The 24,419-nt window shown below is 47.3% G+C and overlaps 1 protein-coding gene across 4 annotated transcripts in view; it reads left to right on the top strand.

Moving 5' to 3' along the window:
• Positions 1-24,419, top strand: part of MAPKBP1 (mitogen-activated protein kinase binding protein 1) — a 921,590-nt gene that overhangs the window by 841,722 nt on the left and 55,449 nt on the right. For all 4 annotated transcript variants that reach the window (XM_086937231.1, XM_086937232.1, XM_086937229.1 and 1 more), the window contains one exon: positions 29-113. In XM_086937231.1, coding sequence (XP_086793357.1) covers positions 29-113 — 85 coding nt within the window. The remainder of the gene's footprint in view (positions 1-28; positions 114-24,419) is intronic.

Here is a 24,419-nt window from a genome sequence, read left to right as displayed (position 1 = left end):
TATGTTGATGTTTCCTGTCTCTTTGCAGAAGGGACACACAGAATTCCCGATAGTAACGAATGTACCAGCATTTCATCCCAGTTTTTGGCCTTGTCCCAATCCACATCTCTCAGGTAGAGTCTAATGCCAACTGTTTATTTTTGTTGTTTAATATAAACTACTTCCCAACATCTTAGTCTGTAGTGGTCTAGGTGCCAAACTTGAGGAATGCTTTATGTACATGTACTGTCACTATTACTGTTGGTGGGATTAACAATACATACATTGTGCATTGAAATAATTTGTTTGCTCATTTTCTTCTAATAACCTGTTGTTTTTATTAAATTTCAATATTGGACATTGTTACAAAAAACCACCTTGTGGTTATATAGTTTGCATATACAACATTTGTGAATACCAGCCCAATATTATGTATTTTTCTATGTTTTTCCCAGTTCTTTGAAAGAATTCCCACTCCCCCAAAAAACTAGAGGTGTGTATGAGGATTATCAAAAATAGAAATAACATTGTCATAACTTGTTGGAATTAAAACACATCAATTGTAGACAGTCCTCTCTAACTTAGTAGGCCAACACCTATAAAACTCAACGTAATGGGTTGCGGCCAGAGGATGCCCCAAAGAGTTTGAGGATCTGGGACCCATGGCTGAGCTTCTATGGTTTAAAAATAGAAGACTGGAATACAATTAGTGACTTCCATTGAGCCGTACTCACAACTCAACAGGAAATAATTACCACAAAAGTCGGGAAGGGGAAGGAGAGAGAGAGAGAAATTTGATCTATGGAATATATTCTTGTACCCTTGTCTCCTAGAGAACGCTACGGCAAATGTGGATGTAAAATTGTCTATGTACAGTGATTTTTCTACCAATGTTATGACTGAAACTTTTATTATGATTGAAAAATAAATAAAAAAATGTCATGGGTATATGGCTTGAAATTTTACTGAGTATGAACCCAATGGGATTACATTTGACAGGAAGTCTAGAAAGGTTACTATATCGACTCAGTCTTTATTGATGCGATCTAGAAAATCTCCCCATTGCAAAAATATTCCTCAGCTGTAATTAGCAAAGAGCAATGTGTGAAGGAGATTCTTTCCCAGTATGCACCTAATGTGACTTTGGGTGGGGATGTAGAATGCAAAATTTCCTATATAACGTGCAGGAAAGTTTCAATTCTATTAAGGACGCGGAGGCCAGGATTAGGCTTTTCTCTATTCAATTTATTAGCTCAAGCAGCTTTACAAAGAGACACACCCCGTATGAAAACAACATTTCCCATGAACACGGGAAAATGGAAACAAAGTTTTGGACGCTCTATCCTCCTCTTTCTTCGTGCGACCCCATCAAGGCAGTCTTTGGTTATTCCTGTATGCCAGTCTCCGATCCTTAGGCAAGAAAAAACATGTAGGTAAGATCAATGGACTAGAACCCTATGTCACAGGAAAAAACTCGATTAACATGATATTTGCAAAAAGACAAGTAAAGAGCAATGGCAAAATCAGCATACTACAGTCAAGAATATATCATCGTAAACCGCTACTCACCGTACATACGCAGAAATTCTGGGTGGGTTGTATAAAAGCCGGGTTTGGCTAATCCTCGCCTCCGCGTCCTTAATAGAATTGAAACTTTCTTACCACGTTAGCTAGGAAATTTTGCATTCTGTGGCAGGACCGGAGGCTTCAGATTAGGCAAGTTTAAAACTTGTCCACCACCAAAGATCCCAGTGATACCACTGGTTTAAAGTAGAATCTCTTGAAAGTGGAGTCCGAAGACCAGTCTGCGGCATTCAAAATATCCTCCAGTCTAGCTCCTAGGGAAAAAGCTTTGGATGCCATTGCACCCCTCGCTGAATGAGCTCCAAAGTGGGAAGTATCTATACCTGCTTCCTGCATCACACATCGGACCCACCTCGCAATCGTGGGAGACGATACCGCCTTGTGTGCTTTAGTAAGAGCTATAAACAACTGATTTACGCCCTGTAGACGTATATTTACTGTCGCCACCTCATAGGCTTTAAGCGCTCTGACCACACATAATTTTGGGATGTCAAGGAAAGGAGGATAAGACACAAACCGTGAATCACACTTAGTTCGTCTAGAAATGTGAAACGTAACTCCTTCCGGGGTGAGAACCCGGCCAGGGAGGTCGAGGGCCCTCACATACGACACCCTGTGACATGAAATCAAACATAGCAACATTGCGAGTTTAGCTGATATTTGCTTTCATGACAAATACTTGTTCACATCCCATAACACTAAATAACGAGGTTCGGGAGGAACAGAGAGCCTTATACCTCTCAATAATTTGCAAACCAAGGGATGTTCGCCAACTGGGTGATTATCCACTGGTACATGGCCCGCCGAGATCGCTGAACGAAAGGTGTTGATTGACCTATAGGCCAAACCCTCCTTTGCTAGCGAGGCTAAGAAGTTAAGGATGTAGACAACGTCCGCCCCCATCGGATCCACCTGTTGTCGCAGACACCAACTTCCCCACTGTGACCAGCGGACCGGTATCTCTTATTGGTGCTCTCGGCCCATGACCTAGAGAGCAAAACTGCAGCTTCCTCCGAAAGACCTGGGACTTTCCAGCGTTGCCTGTAACCCGCCAGGCCATCAAATGCAAACCGCCCGTGACCAGGTGGTGGGGATTCCCCTGAGGATCCTTGAGGAGATCTTAACCGAGGGGTAGAGGGATTGGAAAATCCCAGGAAAGTTCCATCAGCACTGGAAAACGAAATTGCGACCTCCATACTGGAGTGATCACCACTAGGTCCGCCTGTTGTCTCCTCACCTGGGTTGATAACCTCATGATCATTGCGAATGGGGGAAACGCATATCCTTGCTCCAATCCTGGAGGAAGGCATCCACCGCCAATGCCTCCGGATCCGGACGCCAACTGTTGTAACGTCTCAGCTGGGCGTCCAGACGGGAGGCAAAAAGGTCCACCGAGAAGGGACCCTATCGAGATTGGATCTCCCTGAACACACTGGGGTGTAGTTGCCAGAGGCTGGTGTCCTTCCAGTGGCGAGAGCACCAGTCTGCCACATGGTTGGACAAACCCGGCAGATGCTCCACCGATAGGGATATATGGTTGGATAGGCAATATTCCCATAGATCGTGAGCCAGATTCAACAAAGCCTTGGACAGCGTCCCTCCGAGATGATTGATGTACCACACCGCTACATTGTTCATTTTGAGCAGAACAGAAATCTGGATCCTGTCCTTTGTCCAACACTTCACTGCGAAGGAGCCCGCCATCAACTCCAGACAATTGATGGGAAGGGATTGCTCGGAAGAGGACCATCTTCCTCCAGTAGATACTTCTCCGCAGAGGGCACCCCAACCGGAACCGCTGCCGTCCGACTATCACCAGATCTGGTTGTGAGCCAAAAATCTCCCTGCCATTCCAGGCTTCCATATGGTTGACCCACCATTGCAGTTTCGACTTTGCTTCCTCTGTGAGGGGTACTACCTTGGAATAGGTGAGGCCTCTGCGCAAATGATAGACTTTGAGGCGCCGAAGGGCTCTGAAATGCAGGGGCCCCGGAAATATAGCCTGAATCGATGACGATAGAAGGCCTACCACTCTGGCTAATTGGCGTAGGGAAATCGTGGGCCGTGATAACATATGTTTCAGCTCATGCCTTATCTTGGCTAACTTCCGAGAGGGCAGGGACAAGGTCGCCGCGACCGAATCTAACATGAAACCTGGAAATTGCATCCTCTGAGAAGGGATCAGATCCGACTTGGTCTTGTTGATGACAAAACCCGGGGATTCCAAGAGGGATATGGCTCGTTTCAGCTGAGCCACCAGGGCGCGTTGGGGGACATTGACTCATAATGAGGATGTCGTCCAGAGAATTTATCAGCCGGACGCCCTCCGATCTGAGGCGCTCCACCACAGGTTTCATCACCTTGGTGAAACACCACTGAGCGGAATGTAGCCTGAAAGGAAGGGAGGTCAACTCTAAGATCTGAGAACCCCACTGAAACAGCAGAAAACGTCTGTGAGGGAAAAAACGGGATTGTAAGGTAAGCATCTTTGAGGTCCAGACGGACCATCCAGTCCCGCGTCTGTAACAGATCCCTCAGGAGGTGAAAACTCCATTTTAAAATGGTGGGAAATGAGCCACCCATTGAACTCTCGTAGATTTATTAAGGGGCAGTAGCCTCCGTCCTGCTTCTCCACCAAGAAGATGTTGCTGAGAAACCCCCGGGGTGAAGAGTGGAGGGTGTGACAGCCCCTTTGCGTACTAACTCAGAAATCTCCCTGTCGATAAGCTCCCCCTGCTCCCGCGTGAATGTGAGGGGTCTGGGGCAAAAAGGTTCAGTTGGAATCCCGAATACTCTATTTGAAACCCTATGACGGTTTGTAAAACCCAAGCGTCTGAGATGAGCAAAGACCAATTGTGAAGAAAACACTGAAGTCTGCCTCCCAACTTCACCTCCCCCAAACTTTGGAGTCTTACCTCGTTGGGTATTATAGGAACCATCTCCACGTTCTCTGCCTTCTCTGCGACGGGAAAAGTTCCTGGTCGGATAGAAGTTTCCGAACTTTTCCTGGTCCTGATACTGTCCTCTATGGGACTCGCTCTGCTTGATGGAGGCTCTGTTGTGAGGGCGGCCCGTCGAGCGCCCCCTGCCACGACCGGCTGTGCCAAAAACACATGGGGTGAAGATCCGCTTGATCGACATTTGGGCCTTGTCCAGAAAGTTAAATGTGTTCAAAAACTTGCCTAACTCCTTTACGAAGGGGTCCCCGAATAAGTAGCCCTCCGCTATTGGACCCGCTTCTGAGGTTGCCAACTCCCCAAGCTTAGGATCAATTTTTATAAGGAGGGACCTGTGCCGTTCAGTTGAGATCGCCACATTGGCGTTCCCTAAGAAAATGATGGCCATCTGCGCCCAAATGGAGAGGGAATCTGGGTATATCCGGTTACCCGAAGCCTTGGCATCCACCGCCATATCCAGAATTTTCGCCAAGGGACCAGCTGTGTCTAAGAGCTTATCTTGACACGCTCTCCACGAGCGGTCAATACCCTTCTTAGGATCGCAAATGAATTTTGCTAAAAAGGTGGAAATTTTCGGATCCACTTCGGGGGTCACTGCGACCTTATCCTCTAGGGTAGGTCGCGGACACTCCGTGCAGAGGCAGCTCCTCACCTCCTGGTCCAGGGGTTTACATAGTCTAGCCGTCATGTAGGCTGCCACCTTGGGGGCAGGAGTCCATTGCGGTGAAAGTGGGTGCAATAAGTCATCTGGATTAAGCATATCTGTGTTAGGATCCAGAGACGTTGCTGGGTAGAGTTCGATGGGCGCCATGGTCGCTCCGACTCCCCATGTCCGTCAGAGGTCTGAGGGACTCATCTGGGTCCAAAGTAGTCTCCTCGTCCGGGGTACCAGAGGGCCCCTCCAGAGCCTCCTCTGGCCTGCTGGGAGGGTTGGAGGCCTTGGTCTCCATAAATGCCTTCTTAAGGCGCGCAAAGGCGTCTGTGTCTACTCCTACCTCCTCAGAAAGCTTGCGCTTGGGATCTGCTACACTAGTGGCCCGGAGGTAGGGGAATTTTAGACCCGACAGATATTCCCTCTGGTCGAGGGGTAAAAGGCATTGCTCCTGAAACTTCTCTATTTTCTTCTCCAAAGGCTCAATCACTTGGGACACTGCCTTGAGAATAGATGAGTCCATGACCCTACAAAAGTGGTCATCTACTGGCAGGTACACTGCCTTCTCCTCCTGTTCCTCCTAGTAGTCCTCAAACTCCATGAAGCTACTGGGAAAAACGTGATGGCAATACTCACAGGGGTTAATATAGGGGATTACCCTTTAAAATGACACAGGACGTGCGCTTCTACAGCCAGTAAAGGCCTGAGACCAGAGAATACTCGCCCTCTCAATTCTGAGGGACTGGCACCGGCCCCGGCCGGTCCCGCTAAAGTAATAATTGATCTTACCCGCAATGTGGGTGTTCTTGCTGCAGGCAGGGGCTCTTCGAAAAAGAACAATGCCCATAGAACGTTGCAGGGTTCTTCGCCCACAGCTGAGTCCGTCTGAACCGCGCTAAGTGATTGTTTAAGCGGAAACAGACGGCTAGATGTTGTGGCGGGGGTAGATGCACTATCAGTGCGCTGAGGCCGGTCTAAAATTGAGAACACAGCGTTACCGCTACAAATGCAAACACAAGGCAATCCCCCTCAATAAATCATGCGTTGAAAGCAAACAAACCCAAAATACCAATAAAACGGTCACAAAATATGAGAGAAAGAAAAGGCACTCATCTCAATGCTGCTGGAGCAGCGAAGAAAGAGGAGGATATAGCGTCCCGGCGGGAAGTTATGGGACGTCCTCACGCAGGATTGGCTGCTCTGTTGAACTTTGGTTCCATTTTTCCCTATGTTCATGGGAAATGTAGTTTTCATATGGTTTGTGTCTTTGTAAAGCTGCTGGAGCTAATAAATTGAAGAAAGAAAAGCCTAATCTGAAGCCTCCGTTCCTGCCATAGAATTGCTTAGGAGTTGCCAGTCAGCCTTTGTGGGATGTTGTAATAGCGGTTTGGTCATTCCCAGCAATTCAAAGGAAGCAACAAAAGGGAGAGAGTATGGCAGAATAGTTTACTCACAGTGAAACATTTCGTTCTTGACAGCCCTAATCTGTGGTCAGTCTGCCAAATTTGTTTGAATTCACCTAAGAGTCCACAGCCTTCCTGCCCATTGTACTTGTGGGGATAACCTGTATTGTCTGACATAGGTACCAATGCAAAATAACTTTTTAATGGACCTCACTCCCCCTGTGCTCTGTGTGCACTTGAAAAGGCTGTGCCAGATATTATCCCAGGCCTTTTCTTCTGTCCCGCCCAAGTATTGTAGACCATTGTGACTGTCCAGGGTGTGTCATGTAGTTGCAGCCTGTAGCCATGTATTGTATACTGTGGTGATACGTCCTTGGGATTCAACAGTGTTTTTCACAAATATTTCTACTGAGGTTAAATTGTGAGGGTTTGCTCAATATAGCGGTGCATTACCCAATATCTCAGCTGGGCATAATAGAAGCACACCCTTGTTGAGGTGGAATCTTTGTGTATAAGCTTTATGTCCCTAACACATCTCTGATATGGTAATGCATTATGCCTCAACCCACTTGTCAGATGAGCTGGTATGTAGAGTGGGCAAGACTGAGTTAAAATGAATAGATGGGTGAAGTGACAGGAGTAGTACCTCCTCAGTGTGATCTCTGATGCTGGGGTACTTAAAAAGGCATTTGTGGGTTTGTGGGCTTCGGTTTCCAGATTAAATCATAAATTGTCCTTCCCACTGTCCATGTAGTCCCAATGTTTAGGGACCAGCCTGCTCTTACCGAGAGTTGGTCTGCTCTGAAATACAAGAAAGTATGGAATGGATCACCCCACCCCTTTGAGTTTTGTAGTGAGTGAGGTGCCCTTTTATGGCCGTTGACCTCTCAACATGAGTCTCCTAATCTTAAATTCTGCAAAGAATCTGTGTACCTGGATAAGAGGGGCCTGGAACAAGTAAAGGGTTTGGGGTAGAACTTTCATTTTGATAACATTCATCCTACCAAGCCATGATATGAAGAATGGTGATTTTCTATGGAATTCTTCACCTACCAATTATAGTAGCTGTATGTTTACCATACATGGATCCTCTGTATTAAATGTAATCTGGATGCCTAAATATTCTATGGAGTTCTTTACCCAATGGAAAGGTGTCTGATTAGTTATTGCAATCTCCTTCTCCGATTTAGTGATTATTTTAAAGCTTGCAACCTACTCAGATTTTTTGGGTGGACGTTGATGCATAAGGCTAATGGTTGGTGAGGTCAGAGACAGTAACATTGTAGGAAATGTACCTCTTCTGTGTGGCCACCCAGATGTTTTGCCTTTTTCTGGACCCTATTTGTTGTGATCTGTTTTTGATGTTATGGGAGTCCGAGATGCGTGCCTTCATATGTCACAACCTATGGAACTTTGTTCATCAAAGGAAGTTACTGGGGTTGGCAGTTACTGATGAGGGTAGCTGTGTTGAGGCTGGTGGTTCCCGTTCTCTGATCCTAAAGAATTAATCCAATTGACCTCTTTCTGGAGTCTGTCTGGTTGATTGGGAGCACCACCTTAACACTGGTGATGTGAATTCCTCAAGGAATAACCAGCAACCATTAGTAGGTGACCATTGTTTTAAGGGATCTGCTATGGTTTGTGCTCAGGCTTTGAAGGTACTATATTTTTGAATGTCATCTTAAAGGTAAGTTTCTGGTTGAAGTAGTGTTGAGCAGTTATGGGGATTCTGTTTGATCTCGGAGGATCCTTTGTTGTTTTGAGAACCGAAATCCATTTTGAGATGAGGGCACCACGTAGTCTCTACAACGTATGGAGCACTGTGCGCGATCAGGTCTCGTGTAATCTCTGGCAGCGTGCAGGAATACCGTATACCTGTGCAGTTGCACGCAGGATGAAGGAGCCATTTTGCATGGGGCATGTCGGCGTTATATACATTAACGTGTGACGTATCAACGCTACTACATTACATCTCAGTGCCCATTTTAGATTGGCACATGGTGAGCAGTAATGCACACTCCCTAAACAATACGGAATTTGTTACTTGGTGGCCATCTTTAAATTGGGACATTGTATGCAGGGATGTGCACACTTTAAACGACAAATCAGCATCTATAACTCCCTTATTGAGAATTATCTTTCGAGAGTTAGACGTTCTTCAGTTTGGTGTTGAATGTGGCCCCTCATCCACACTGAAATATACTGCTACATCTGAAAGAAACAGTTATAGATTCCTTACCTTAGAATTACCCCCAAGCGTCAGACTGGATCCGGAAGGTTTTTCGTCAGCAGTACCGCTGCGTGTCGGTCGACTCCGCATTAGGCGTCATGGTCGCCAGGACGACGTTGTGGTAGCTACATAGATGCTGCCCTCGCACACTGACGTCAGTTCTTTATTTTTCTGCACCAGAAAGCGTAGATCCGGAGAGAGCGGTACCCCCAGTCAAAACTGACTTTTTTGCGACTTTTGTCGACTTTATTTTTGAGTCTTATCCGACTCCTGGCACACGGGGGATTCCCGAATTCAAGACATTTAATTCCTGTACCCGACTGATGTCGGTGACAGATCCGCACCATGTGCCTCTACTGCCTGAAGCACTACCATGACCCCAAGTTGTGCGCCGACTGCTGACCCGAAGTCTTTGCGGGAACGGTCCCGAAAGCTCTTTGAAGCCCGGCAGTCGGCTCCGCGTCGCTCAAGGTCCCGGTCACGTGGGAGGTCAGGAGACTGATTGCAGAGTTCTCATCAGTCCTCTTCTAAGTCTTCACACTCTGGGTCAGGTAAGTCGAAGCACAGGAAAAAGTTGAAGAAGCATCGTCGCTCTTCGACTTCCCCTAGTCTCAGCCGACGCAACGAAGGGTGCGGGTGGTGCACCTCCGGCGACTCCGCTTGCGGAGCCTTCCAGGTTGACCTCGTTACACCTCCACTGGCGCTGATTCCACCTGCATCACATCCGCAGCCGACACCGGCTGTCCCCCGAGCCGGCGTCAACCCCGGCTTCCACCCTGATGTGGACACGGAGCCGGACCGGCGTCAACCGATGCTGGAATTTGCGCCGATGGGTACTTTATATCCTTGTGTCCCACCCTGGCCATTTTCAGCCAGATTGGCAGCCAGAGGAGGGTGAGTAAGACTGGGAGGGGTCTGGTGACCCTTTAACAGACCAGTTAGAATACGATCTGGACTGAAGAGAGGAGCTGAGGGATGCCAGTGGTCTGGATACCTCCCCAGACTTAGGCATGTTGTCTCCTCCTACCGTGGCTACGGAGGAGGGAGCGTCATACGCAGGGGTGTTGCGTATGGCAGCCGAGGCTCTCCATCTCGAGCTACCTACAGTGGCAGTCAGGACTAACCTCCTGACCGAGTTCCTTCAACCAACAGCGAGCTTTTTGAAGCCCCTGCTGTCGTTTAATGAAGCCCTCACAGACATCCTTTTGGGCACGTGGTCCAGGCCCAACACCGGGGCTCCTGTGGACAGAATGATTGCCCAGCGCTACCGCCCGGTCGACTCCCCTTTCCTCTCCCAACACCCCACACCTGAGAGCTTGGTGGTTCAAGCCTCCACTTCTAAAGGCGCCTTCCCCACTGCACCACCAGATACAGAATCCAAAAAGCTGGACCACCTTGAGAAGAAAATGTTATGTTCCTTCTGCCAGCTTTAGACTGCGGTCGGAAAACACTGCATGTCTGTTGGGCCGTTACACCAACTCTGTGTGGGATACAGTGGCGCAAGTGCTGCCTTAGTGCCCGGAGGCGGCCCGGGTCACACACTGTGCAATTGCCGAAGGGGGAGACGCAGCAAAGTTTACCATCCGCTGTGGGCTGGATACCGCCGACGCACTTGGCAGGACGATTTCCACGCCACTAGCCCTTTGACGCTACGCCTGGTTGCGTTCAACTGGTCTTTTAGGGGCTGTCAAATCCACCCTTATGGACATGCCCTTTGATGGCCTTTGCCTTTTAGGCTACCATTGAGCGCGTTTCCTGCACCAGAAGTAGGTTGCTATTCCCACTTCTTTCTGGTACCCAAGAAGGACGAAGGCCTGCCTCCTATCTTGGATCTCAGGAACGTCAACCGCTTCCTCCAGAAGGAGGAGTTCAAGATGTTGACGCTAGCTCGGGTCTTGTCTGCCCTCGACCCTGGAGACTGTATGGTAGCGTTGGACTTGCAGGACACTTACTTTCACATCCCTGTCCTGCTGGCCCACCGGCATTATCTACGGTTCATGGTAGGTCACAAGCACTTTGTTTACCGTGCTCCCCTTTGGCCTTACCACGCACTTCTGGTGTTCATGAAAGTGATGGTGGCGGTTGCTGCTCATCTGCGCTGATCAGGGGTTCCAGTCTTGCCCTATCTTGACAACTGGTTGTTGAAGGCGGGCTCACCCCAGGCAGTCGTCTCCCACCTCCAGACTACGGCCGACCTACTGCATTTGCTGGGGTTCTCCTTCAACGTGCCGAAGTCACACCTGACCCCCTCTCAGAAGTTCCTCTTAATCAACGCGGTTCTGGACACAACGCAGTTTCAGGATTATCCTCCTGAACAGCGAGTCCGAAATATTCGGGCTATGATTCCGATCTTTCAGCCTCTATCCCGGGTTTCGGTTAGGATGACCATGAGGCTGCTGGGCCTCATGGCCTCCTGCATCCTGAACCCTGCTGGTCGATCATGCCAGGTGGCATATGCGGGCTTTGCAGTGGGACCTGAAGTTTCAGTGGGCGCAGCATCGGGGGAATCTGTCCGATTGCATCCAGATATCGGAGGGCACTGCACAACAATTGCAGTGGTGGCTCACGAACCAGGATTGGGTCAAAGGCAGATTCCTCTCCCTTCCCCAACCAGAACACACAGTGGTGACACTCATCCCTTCTGAGATGGGGGGGGGGCACATGGGAAAGGCAGAGATCAGAGGCCACTGGTCTCCGACTGAGTCAGAGCTCCACATCCACAACTTTCTTGAGCTTTGGGCGATCTGTCTTGCACTAAAAGCATTCCTTCCCTCTGTCCTAGGAAGAGTAGTGCAGGTGTTCACTGGCAACACCACCGCCATGTGGTACTGCAACAAACAAGGCGGGGTGGGGTCGTGGACCCTATATCAAGAGGCCCTCCGTCTCTGGACATGGCTGGAACATCAGGGCACTTCCCTAGTGGTTTAACACCTGGCGGGTTCACTGAACGTCAGGGCAGACTAACTCAGCCGCAGGTGCATGATGGATTGCAAATGGAGTCTTTACAAGGAGGTGGTGCAAGGTCTTTTTAAACAGTAGAGAAAGCCTTGGTTAGATCTATTCACCACCGAAGAGAACGCACAATGTCAGCAATTCTGAGTGTTGGAATCTCTCTAGACGACACTTCGTCACGAGTGGAGGTGCGATCTTCTATACACCTTTCCACCTATACCACTTCTGCCCAGAGTTCTGAAGAAGATCAAGCGCGATCGGGCCCAAGTCATTCTTGTGGCTCCGTATTGGGCTTGCGAGTCTGGTATCCCGAGCTGTTCAACATGGCCATCGATCCTCCGATCCGACTGCCTCTTTGGGAGGATCATCTGTCACAACAGCAGGGGACGGTCCTCCACCTGAACCTATACAGCCTCCTCCTCTTTGCGTGGGGATTGAGCGGCGGCAATTGGCGTCATTTGGCTTGATATAATCTTGGTAGCCAGGCGTCCCTCCACTAGGACGGTGTACACCTGCAGATTAAATAAATTTGTGACATGGTGCACAGCAAAGGCTGTGGATCCCCTTTCTGCCCCTCTTTTTTCGGTTCCTCCTGTCTTTTCTGGTTCCTCCTGTCTTTGGCCCAGCAGGGGTCTGCTCTGGGCACTCTTAAGGGCTACCTTTCGGCCATTTCAGCCTTCCTCCGCCTTCCTGATCAGCCTTCTCTTTTCAAGTCTCCTGTTCTAAATAGATTTCTTAAGGGCATTACTCCTCTTTTTCCCTCCTGTTCCCTTCATAATGCCTCAGTGGGACTTGAAATTGGTTCTTACTTCTCTGATGTGCGCTCCCTTTGAGCCACTACATAACTGTCCTGTTAGGCTTTTAAGCTTGAAAACTGCTTCTCTGGTGGCCATCACCTCTGCGCACAGGGTGAGTGAGCTACAAGCTTTCTTCCAAGCCTCCCTTTCTGGCGGTTCATCCAGACTAGGTCATCCTCAGAACTCGACCTTCCTTTCATCCTAAGGGGGGTCACTTCTTTTCATATTGACCAAACCATCACTTTGCCCACCTTCTGTCCGCCTCCGCATCCTTCAAAAGAGGGAGAGGCTCCATCGTCTGGATCCAAAACGTGCGCACTCCTACTTGGATCGCACCAAACAATTCCGGGTGAACGCCCAGCTCTTTGTTGGTTACACGGGCACTAAGAAAGGTCGGGCTGTGCACAAACAGACCATCTCCAGGTGGGTCGTTCTGTGCATCAAGGCCTGTTATTCTTTGGCAAAGAAGGAGCCTCCAGTGGGACTGCGTGCCCATTACACCAGGGCGAGGGAAGCTACTACTGCTTTGGGATGGGGAGTCCCCCTAAATGACATCTGTCAGGCAGCTACGTGGGCATCTCTGCACTTGTTCACCAAGCACTATTACCTGGACAGCTAAGTCCGGAGAGACGGCTTCTTTGGCCGGTCTGTTCTGGGTTGGTATTGCTGGGGTATCTATTCTAAGGTAAGGAATCTATAACAAACAGTTTTTTTCAGATGAAGAAGTTACTTACCATCGTTAACGATCTATCTTTAAGAAACATAGGTTAGTTATAGATACCTTACCGCCCCACCCATCCTCCCCGTTCCGTGAACTGACTTCTAGAGTTAAGGACATCCTTTCAGGGCCCCTGGTCACACCCTATCAATACCTCCTAGCGAATGCAGAGTAGGTAGCGTAAATCCGGCCCCTCCACCTCCTGCATAGCTTGTCTACTTAGGTACTAATCAAATGGGTCTCTTGCAAGAGGACCACATGCACCTCTCTCCTCTTTTAGTATGCATATACCTCATATCTATTAGCCATGGACCCTATCCCCCTTATGTTCCATGTGATACTCTTGAACGAGTTATGCAGTGGTACTAGGGGCGCCCCCTCGCCAACCTCCTCCGCATCCCTGGCTGGTAATTCTCTAGGCCTCACCCCTCCGCCCCCTTCTGCATGCACAAAACAAAAATTAATAACAAACATCCCGTGTAAGACAACTTTCCAAACCCAGGACGGTCTAGCAATGGCCATCCGCCCAAACCGCAGATAGAAATGCATCAACTAGTAGAGGCCCAAAGCTACTAAGGCAAGGACCTGAAGGGAGCGTGGCAATCACAACAGGCGCCCCAACAGTGACACTGGGATTTACCTATGGCGCGTCCACCTTAGTTGGCTGATCCGACCGACACCCAGGGACCCACCCGGCTGCCCTCACCACCCGCCTCTGGGCCACTAGCCAGAGAAAGGAGGTAAGGTAGGGGGGTAACGGGGAGGGGAGAGAAGCAAGAGAAAGAGGGGGTGGGGAGGAAAATGAAATTAGCAATTCCCAGATTATATAATCTCATTGGCTGTGTTCGGAGTCACAGCTGGCAAATTAACACTTCTCCTACGGGACGTGTACGAGTCTGATCCATCAGTGCCTCTCTCGGATCACTAGCTCTGTCCCTGCATCATAGCCACCACTACTAATACCTCAACTCTTTCCTTTTCCAATTGTGAAGAGCTCGGCTGCTTTGAAACCCCACGCCTTTGTCGTCTCCGAAGTCTCGTCCCTGACTCTCGCTCTCCAGGCTGAGCCACCTGTTTGTGCATCTGTTTGTGTTGCAGGTAGTCCCTCAGTTTTGTAGGCCTAAATCCATTCCCACGCTGCCTTGGGATCCTCACAAAAGTGTGTCCTCTCGTCCAACATTATACGTAGTCGGGCCGGGAACATCAGTGAATATTGGATCCCTTCTTCCCACAGGGCCCTCTTAACGTCGAGAAAGGAGGTGCTACGCCTCTGAACCTCCAGGGTGTAATCTGGGAACAACACCTTAATGTCTTTGACCACGTATGGCCCATCTGTGTGTGCCTTCTGCAACAAAGTGTCTCAGTCTTTGAAAAGGAGAAGTCTAGCCACGCACGTGGTACTCTCTCTCTCCAATGTGTAAAACGGGACAGGCCCTCCTGCACCACCACCTCACAAAGCCAACTCTCCAGGTACTTGATCATGTTGTTGCCCTCCACTCCTGCTGGTAAACCCAGGACCTTCACATTATTCCTCCGGTTCTGCCCTTCAGCATCCTCCGTTCTCCTTTCCAATATGCAGACTCTGCTGGATAGTTCCCCCACCTGGTTAGTTAAGGCCTGTTGCACCGGTGTAATATCTGCCAAAGAGGATTCGGTCCGTTTCTCCCCGTCTGCCAGTTTGGCATGTTCCGCTCTCAGCAGGACCAAGCCCACTGCCACAGTACTTAGGTCCTTCTGCAGCGGACCTCAAAGGGGTTGAATTAAGCTCCTAGGCACCTCTGGCAGGTCAGGCCTCCACCAATGTGCCCCCGGTCGTCACCATGATAATCAGGATAACTTGCTTGGCTGGTGCTGAGCTCTCGGCTCACGCGTTCGTCATAGTCGCAGTGCTCGAAAAATCCACTCGACCGCTCGCATATGCGGGCTAAATTTAACAAGGTCGAGCTGTTTTTAGGTCCTATTCACCATTTCTGACGAGTAGGAAAACAAACTAACTTTTGTCCTCTGTCTGTGAAAATAGAACAAATGTGACAAGATAACAAGATTTAAAGGCATTTTTATTGCTCACAAAGTTAATGAGCAATAAAGATGCCTTTAAATCTTGTTATCTTGTCACATTTTCTCCGCTTTCAGAGACGGAGGTTAAGTAGTTTGCAGTTAGGTCGAGGACATTTTTTTAGGTACTAGTCCTGCAGGACTAGTACAATTTTGGGGATTTTTCGAGCCCGGAGTCTGCTTCCAAGCCACGCCCTCGGCTGTTTTACCTACTTTGTCAATTTGGTGTTAGTGAAAGAGCCCTGTTGTCCACTGATGCCGGTTTGTGATCTTGGGACTGTGTTAACACAAATTGTTGATGGCGAATAAAGAGTTTTTGCTTTTGCCTTGCATTCCATCAAGGAGACAGAGGAAATGTACTCAGTGATTGAACATGAGGCATCGCCCCTTTTATGGGTGATTCAACATTTAAAATATTTCTTGAGGGGGCATACCTTCCACAGTGAGGACTGATCATTTTTAACTGGTCCAGATTTTTTCATGTAAGGGTGGTGTACATTTAACTACTAGAATCAAAAGGTGGAATGAAGGGCTTACCGACCTTAATTTTCATGTTGAATTTGGTACTGATGCTTTTAACAAAGCTTCGGTTGTTTATCAAGGTTACCAGTGGTTGAGGGAATTTCCAAATCACAACCTACTGACGTGGAGAAACCCTCAGTAGAATGGGTGTGGGAGAATGCTGTTGGAATGGATGAATGGAACACACATTGTGAGGAGGAGGAGGATGTTCTTAAGATTGTATCTGAATATGTGGTCAAGTGTTGGCCTGAGCACAAGGATTTACCAGTGATGTTAAGAGGTTTCTGGAATGTTCGTGATGAGTTGAATCTAATTGAAGGGAAGGTTCTCAAAGGTTCCAAAATTGTACCACCATCAGGATTATGGATCAAGATAATCAGTTTGGCTCATGAAGGGTATCTGGGCAGAAATGTAACCAATTCCAACTTGCGTCAATGGTATTGGTGGCTGGGTGTCAATCATCAAGTTGAAGATGTGGTAAGAGATTCTGTGTTGTGTAGGAAAAGTGATGAGAAAAAATATTACTAGATCACCTCTTGCTCCAGTAGAAATTTCAGTTGACTTGGTTACCTCAAATGTGAGCACAGTGAAGTCAAAGGTGGTAATCACATTTTTTAAAGGAGGAATTTGCTAGGGAATGAGTGCCCCGTTTTTTGGTCACGGTGGATTGTGTAACATTTGGCAACAATGAGATGTTAGTTTGAGGGGGCTGTCCATTGTTCATTTGAAGACTGCTTTCTATTCACCGCAAGCCAATGTTTTGGCAGAGCGAATGAATAGGGTAGTCAAAAGTTGTCTTTAGGGAGACTTGGAGGGCTCATAGAACCATGCCGAATTGTGTCACGTTAGAATCTCCTTTGTCTTTGCTCAAAGGCCGGTTGCCTGGATCAAAAACCAATCTTTCATCGTTGATTCAGAGTTTGAAAGTTGAAGATGTCAAAAAACCTGCATAAGACGACCTTATTAAAAGATCTGCAGATTCCCAAAACTAATCTAAAGCTAGTTATGATAAGAATTGTGTGAAGGTTAGTGAGAAAGGCAATGCAGTTTTGCTAAAAAAAAAAAAAAAACCTGGTTTCTCAAGGAAGGGTACTTCCATGTTCATGGGACCTTTCATCATTCGGAAAGTCAGAAGAAATGTTGTTCTGGCCTCTGGAGGTGTCTGGAATATGCCCATATTAGTGAAAACCATTTCAAGTCGGACGGCATTTTATGAATTTAGTATTATTTTTATTACAGTTTGAATATTGTATGCTTCATCTCTAATAGCATTATGTATTACTGTATTTCTTTTATTCTTGCTGTGTATATTGTCTTCATTTTATTTATGATTGTTTTTTTTATTCTAGTGGGAAAATGTGTTGCGATATATTTAATGGGAGTCCAAGTTGAGAACCTTCCAATGTCACAACCTATAGAACGTTTGCTAGGTCATCAGAGAAAGATTCTGGGGTTGGTAGTTGCTGATGAGGAGAGCTGTGTTGATGCTGGTGGTTCCAGTACTCCTTATCGTAAAGAATAAATCCAATTTACCCCTTCCTGGAGTGTGGCTGGTTGATTGGGGGTGAATATATCTTTTTCCCGCAGTTTTTTTCCCCGCATGGATTCACAACGCGGTCGGTACAACAACTGCGTTGTGATTCTGCATACTATTGCTCCGCAAGTCGGAACAACGACTTGCGGAGGGGGGGGCTGGATGTTGGAATAGTATAATTTACTATTCCAACTCCAGTCTGTGTGGGCACTAGGGAAGGTGTTGGATTTTAAATCCAACGCCCCCCACCCCCGCAAGTTGTTGTTCCAACTTGCGGACTAATGGTATGCGGAATCACAACGCGGTAGTTGTAACAAACGTGTTGGAACTCCATTCGTGAAAAAATTGTCATGAACGTTGTTTACCATTGGGACTATCATCTTAACACTGTTTTTGCTGTACTTAGCTTAACAGGGGTAACAGTGCAGAGTTCTAAGGTTGCAGAGGAGTAAAGTGCCAGTGGATCCCCCTTTAAGTAAGATTACATTTGACTTGCCTTGAAGACCCTAGTATATGGTGTAGAAAAAGCACCACAGGCCTGGATGTTAAATACCTCTTGTGGAATGCAGCACTCCCCGGAGTACGCCTGTACAACATGGCTTCAGGCTTATCTTGGGAAACCTAACTGCAGCAGCCTGCATACCTGTTATGAAACATGTCAAAGTACCTTTTTTGACAGACTAGAAACCCTGGTTTTAAATATTGATAAGTCACTCCTAAGCACACCTAAGTTCCCTCAAGGTAGGGTGCCTGATATTTAATGGTAGTTCTATGTGTGAAGTTAAAATTGCCATGTTCCACAAGTGACAAGGCCCCAAAGGCTACTTTCACTGGCTGATCTGTAGTGAATACCAGAAAATAACAAAGTTCATAGCATAACGTGTAATCTATAACTTTTGACGGAACACAGCTACAAAATTCATGCATACTATTTTTATTAATTTAAAATCCAATTCATGGTAAAGTCAGATTTTCAATAAACATGCAGTAGAAGTAACTTTTAAAAAGTTACCTTTTTACCTGCCTAAACTTCTTGTGGACATTAGCCTATGGACTGCTTGTCTGCCAGTGCTCAACATTAACAAGGTGTGAAAACTGCCCTGAGAATGGCCTGGGTGTGCAGAGATGTTTTTGTCATCTTCTTGGACTAAAACTTCATTAACTTTTAAAGGGGCTTACCCTTTAAGAAAAGTAAGGTGAGACCCAGAGCAGGCAACCTTTTGTCCCTCCAACCAGGCTGGCATCAAACCAAGTGGGAGGGAAGCTACCCCAGAACCAGTTTTGTTATGCACAGAGGAGACTGCTCATTTCCATGGCTAACAATCTCTGGGAACACAGTATTTGCAGGGAGAAAGGGTTTCCCCATCTTGGGTGTTGAGTGTGAGTGGCTTTGCAGGATTGTTTGCAGTGGAGCGGACGGGAACTGCGAAAAAAGTGGGTGTGGTTGTCCCTGGGAACTTTTATGCCAGTGATTATGTAGTGCCCAGGACTCACCCCGGCCCACTAGCTGGGCACAACCATAAATGGGGCACCCTCCTCAGAACCCTTTCTGGACCTGGAGGAAGAACAGAAGACAATTGAACCCAAGAGTAGCCTTTAAAGACTGGACCTGTCCCTCCTTTTACCTAGGACAAAAAAGTAGGCGGACCTTCTGTGTAGCCATAGTGACACAGTGAGCTGAAAAACCACTTATTCTGGAACACCGGTTGCCTATTTCCAACTGGACCGTCCTTGAACCTGTAAAGCCTTGGCAGGATCAAACCCTACAAGTCCTTAGAACTTTCCTTAAAGTCTTTGAGCATTGGGTGAACCAACCACCAGAGTCAAGCTGACGAAAGCATGACCTCCCTGAGCTGCAGAGACCGGTTCTTAGAGCATTCTCTGCAGCTGCAAATCTGTTTAAGCTGGACCTCAACACGAAGGCCCTACCCCGCTGAGGGAATCTGAGCTTCAAAAAACTTTTATCAATCTGAACTTTATCTCTCTCAAACCAAACCACTTCAGCGGGACCTTACGCAACACCTATCCAACGCCAGTAAGACCTTTCCAAGTACGGCTTGCTGCCTAGCCCTTCTAAGAGATTTTGACTTCCATTATGCAGACTAAGTAAGAAGGTCAAATCCACCAAGTGGGCTGTCCCACTTGGTGTATACAACCTTTGAATCCATCGCAGTCTGCTTCAAAGTGGACCTAAGTCCCAGTCTACCTGACCGTAGATGATCATTGGTGCAATTTTCACTTTTAACATTTTTTAAACCCATATCTCTGGTCCCTCTTATTGGCATTTAGTTGTTTTGGTGCCATTTTGTTTATTAAAATGTACTCTTGTTTTGGTACATCGGAAGTACTGTACACATTGCTATAAGTTAAGCCTGTCCTTTCTGCCATAGCTACCAGGGGATAGAGCTCAAGTTAATTTAGTGACTTTAGGGTTCACCTGACAATAGTGTTCTAATTTCTTGAGGTGGATGACCACCTACACCAAATAAAATTCCACTTCTTTACCCACAGAGCCAAAGTTATTTTAAGTTTTTGTCAGACATTCAGGAAGCCTTGTTTCATGTCCGCTTTAATCCTGGCTACAGTGGGGTCTATGTTAAGGGGAAAGAGTAGCAGAGTGGGCATCCCTTTCTAGTCTCCCATCTCATAAAGAATGATCTTGACAAGGTTTTGTTTGTACCTATCCAAGAGGTGGGCGTTTGATATTCCTACCATTACTATCTATCTTAATGAAGGTAGTGCTAAAGGCACAGCTATGTATATTTCACACTATTAGCTTCAATCTATCTGGTCTATAATGCCTTCTTTATCTAGTGAGAACTATATGGCTGGAAATGCCTTTTAAAAAAGCTTTTTCTATTAAGCAAGCTATCCTCAGGATTTTGTGTTTGAAGCTCTGGGCTTGTAGACGATGATGTGCATGCTACGTTACAACATGTTTTTGTAACACCGACTTATGGCCTGCTCTTCCTGTGGGTTTTTTCAACTTCCTGTGGGATTTTTCCTACACTCAGATTGGATGGAAAATTTTTATTCTGCTTTTGCATGTTGATACCACGTGGCAAAACGCATTTAATTTCATGTGACCATCCCGAGTTGCCTCCTAAATTTGAGCATTGAGATCACCTATGCTACTGATTCACCCTTTTAAGTGCTCCTATATCTGTTATTGGCTGCTGGACTGAATTTATATCAGAAGCCCTTGACTCATGCTATCTCTTTTGGAACTGAAGATGTCCACCTTGCGTTGCAGTAATTATCCAATCTCTAAACATGACCCTGAAATAAGTCAGAACTGTTAAACACTGAATTTGTTGGCACATTGACTAGCCAGCCTATGTAGGTAATGTAAAAGTTTGCCTTGCTTCTGCCATGAGGTTTTGTATTGTTGGATGCACTTTCAAAGATATTTGCCTTGTTCCTGTTTGATCTCTCTAACCCTGGCATCAGCTATAGAATACATTTTTGAACTTCTGATAATTTAAAAGCACATTTTGCTATTCAAACTCTGTGCTTATGCTGTTTCTTCTGTACACTTCCACTAGCTACAATTGCAGTGCTATCTTTCTATCAGTTTTTTTGTAGAAAACTTTGAAGTCCGTGCCATCCAGCTCACTTCTGCTCAGTTGAGCTTCAGCAAGCTCACCAACATCCTGAATCCTGCTATTTCTGTATGAGAACTATTCCACCCTTTTTATAATGCTGATGACAATGTAGTCTTGCAAAAGCAATTTTTTTGCTCAGTTTAACCCCTTGTTGTTCAGGCATCCACATACTGGTAGTGTCAAACTCTGTATTTAATTCCTATTGACATCAAACGTTCATAAGGATAAATGCTTTCAGGGAAGATATTTTTGCTGCCCTGGACTATTTTGACCTTGTGATTCACCAATGCAAACCAGAAATGTCTGCTGCACTTTTTTAGTCTCAAGCACTCGCCTGCTTTTTGGGTTACTTCAGCAGCATGTGGGCTTAAAGCCTTGTCGGAGGTAACGGACATTTCCATTTCTGGTTGAGTACACAAAGAGTTGGTTGAGCTTGTCAACACTACTAGATTGTACCTTGATTTCCTTTGCCTTATAGGGTAACCAGGCTGCTACCGGCCTAAATGCTTGATCTTTCATGTTCCTATTGTTACATGATTTCCAGATGAGGATTTCCAGCATTTAAATTGTATTAGGATGGGAAGGCAAGTTCTAGTTTGGGAAAATTCCAGTACACCAGAGTCGCAGTTTACTAGGAACCAAGCACTTCAATGCCACTCTGTAATTTAGTTCTTGCTCGATTCAGTGTGTTGATCATATGTCCAGGATGGCAGGATCCATTGCAAATTTTAAAAACATGCACATAAGATCCATTGACATTTATCAAATCTACATGAAGCTCATTCCCAGCTATTTTTCCTGAATCTGGGATATAACTAGTTCTCAGGGACCTGTGTTGGACACTTAAAGCACAGAAGTAAATTGTGGAGTTGTGTTGAAGGTGTTCTCAGTGATTATGCCAATGCATTGGTTCCTCAGGAGGTAGTAATCTCAGAACTAATTTGAACTAATCTCTATCCAAACCAACCATAGTATTTTCTTAGTTGGCACATACTCTAAAGTGTTAAGAGGGTGTTTCCTATTTTCAGACAGGGCTTTCTGTGATTAGATCAGCGTGTCAAATCAGACACTGGTCTCTAGCTTTGGATGATTTTCGCATTTTGAGGCTTAGAAATTTGTCACTATGCCAACCTACTCCTCAGCCTCTCTAGGCTCAATGCTGTTACTTGCATGCTACAATTATTTCAATAAGGGGAGAGTATATTTATAACTACTGTGCAATGCACTGTTACTACTGGAATAGACATTCAAGCATTTAGCCAGCTGTCACTCTGCCCTGCACGGCAACATACAGCTGGGTAATAGCCATACGTACTCCTATAATTGGGAAGTCAGCCATGTTGAATACAATTTTCAGCCTGCTGGTATTCTATTGGATCTATCTCTGTGCCCACTAAGATCAAGTAAACCTTGTTCTAGGCAAGGATAGGCCAAGCCAAAACTGTGCTGGAGTGGTCTCGTCCACGACAAGCAGCCTTCAGCCAGTCCAAGCAATTGGTTAGCTAGGAATATCGGTGATATTCAAGCCCTTGTTATTGAGTTGCTTAGACTTTTTCTAGATTTCCACATCTGCTGCCTTGCGGCCAAATCTGGTTACGTTTTGGGCTAAGCCCTGTATACTGCTTGTTCACCTTTATTTTCTGTTTTGTAGACTTGAGTTTTTCAAGAATTCCATGCAGTGTTTCCTAGAGCCTAGTTTCAACAGCCCTGCAGTTAATATTCAAAGCACTACGCTTTCCTTTCAAAATTCTGAATTGATCTACACATCCTTTATGTGAAAAATTGAAACTGAGAAGGTTAAGTTTGTATATTTGGTTGAGCCTGCTATTTTCTGCTTCTGAATTGCAGAGAATATTCATGTTCACTTGCTGTGTGTAGAGTTCTACCTAGCTCGATCTTCTGTTGTTTCATAAAGAAGCAGGAGTCGTCAAAGTGGTGCATGCCCGTCCTAGAGGCAAAAAGCATGGCTAGGAAGCATGTCATTCTCCACTACAAAGGCAGCTGCTGACTGACAAAAGCCAAGCTGACTCTCCATGTGACCATCCTACATGTGGTCTGTGAAGAGTGCCTTACTTTAGACCCTGCTATCTGATAGAAACAACTAGCCTCAGATTCCTTAACGTAGAATTATCCCCAGGTGTGAGACTGGATTCTGAAAATCTTTTGCCACAGCATCTCCGCGTGTCGGGACGGCACCACGTGACTCCGCCCTGACGCTGTACGTGACGTCAGCGAGGTCACAAGTCCCACCCCGGCGCGCTGACATCAGTTTCCTTCTTTTCCACGTGCAACGCGGATCCAGATAGAGTTCCCTTGACCTGTTTTCAGGCCTTCTTTAACCCCTTCGCGAACAGTGTGCAAATGCCTTCGGGTTTCAAGACGTGTACTTGTACGCGTCAAATGTAGGCGAGGGACCCTCACCCTATTTGTATGTGGTGTTTGTGCATGCACCATGATTCTACGGACTGCGACACTTGTCATCATCTCAAGCCGAAGTCCCGGCAGGAGCACCAGATGAAATTGCTTTTCGACACGCTTGTCCAGATCGGTCTCGTCACCACGTCCATCCCCTACCTCAGAAGGGTCCAGAAACCGCTGATTCCAACTGCGGCATCGTCCTTCATCCAGGCCACATGGGCGTCGCTCCCTGACGGTAGGGCGAATAGGGCCCAAATGGAGACCTACGCTATGGCTCTGCGAGCTTCTTTGGGCCCACTCCTCTTCCTGAGACGTCCGCGGATCCCTCGCCATGTGCTGGGCCTTCCACGGACTCGCCGGCGGCTCCAATCCCGGTGCCGAAGAGTTCGACTTCAGGTTTTGTAGGTGTGGTGTTGTCGAGGTGCGGCTCTAAAGGATTCCCCTCTTCGACCCACGGCGTCCCTGCCTCGCCGCAAAACCCTGCAGTGTTCCCTGTGGTGTCGCAGGAGGTCGCTGGGACTCGCGGTTCATCCCCGAGCCCCCCTCGGTCCTTTGGGCAGGCAGCTGTCTTACAGTAAGCCAAGCCAACGCCTTTCTGGCGCCAGCGGCTTTCCTCCCCAGGCCTGGTGGCACCACGGGTGGAGGCCGTGACCCGGGGTGTCTCCCCGAGTCCCTCTGCACAGGTGGCTGCCTCGTCAGAGGTCGAGCCGGTGCCTTTTCGGTGCCATTCATTTGCTGCTTCGGCCCCACCCTTTTCTCCTGTCAAGCACGTGGTGGTGGAGGTCGAGTCAGCACCCCTGGGGGCCACTTCGGCCCGGATAGACGACACACCGGTGCCCATGGCGGACTCCATGGCGCCTTCCCGGCGTCTGGTCCTCGACTCTTCTCCCGATGTCCCCTCTTCTCCAGAGGTTTGTCATCTCCTTTTGTCCTCTTCACCGGCGACTGAACACCACGTTGTTGCCTTTCTCCCGGCGTCTTACAGGACGGGCTCTACGCCGTCTCCGCGGCCA

This window comes from Lissotriton vulgaris, chromosome 9 (genome assembly GCF_964263255.1).
Source record: "Lissotriton vulgaris chromosome 9, aLisVul1.2, whole genome shotgun sequence".
Classification (NCBI taxonomy): Eukaryota; Metazoa; Chordata; class Amphibia; order Caudata; family Salamandridae; genus Lissotriton; species Lissotriton vulgaris.
Note: the sequence above shows the minus strand (reverse complement) of the source record. Positions and strands in the feature narration are given on the sequence as shown.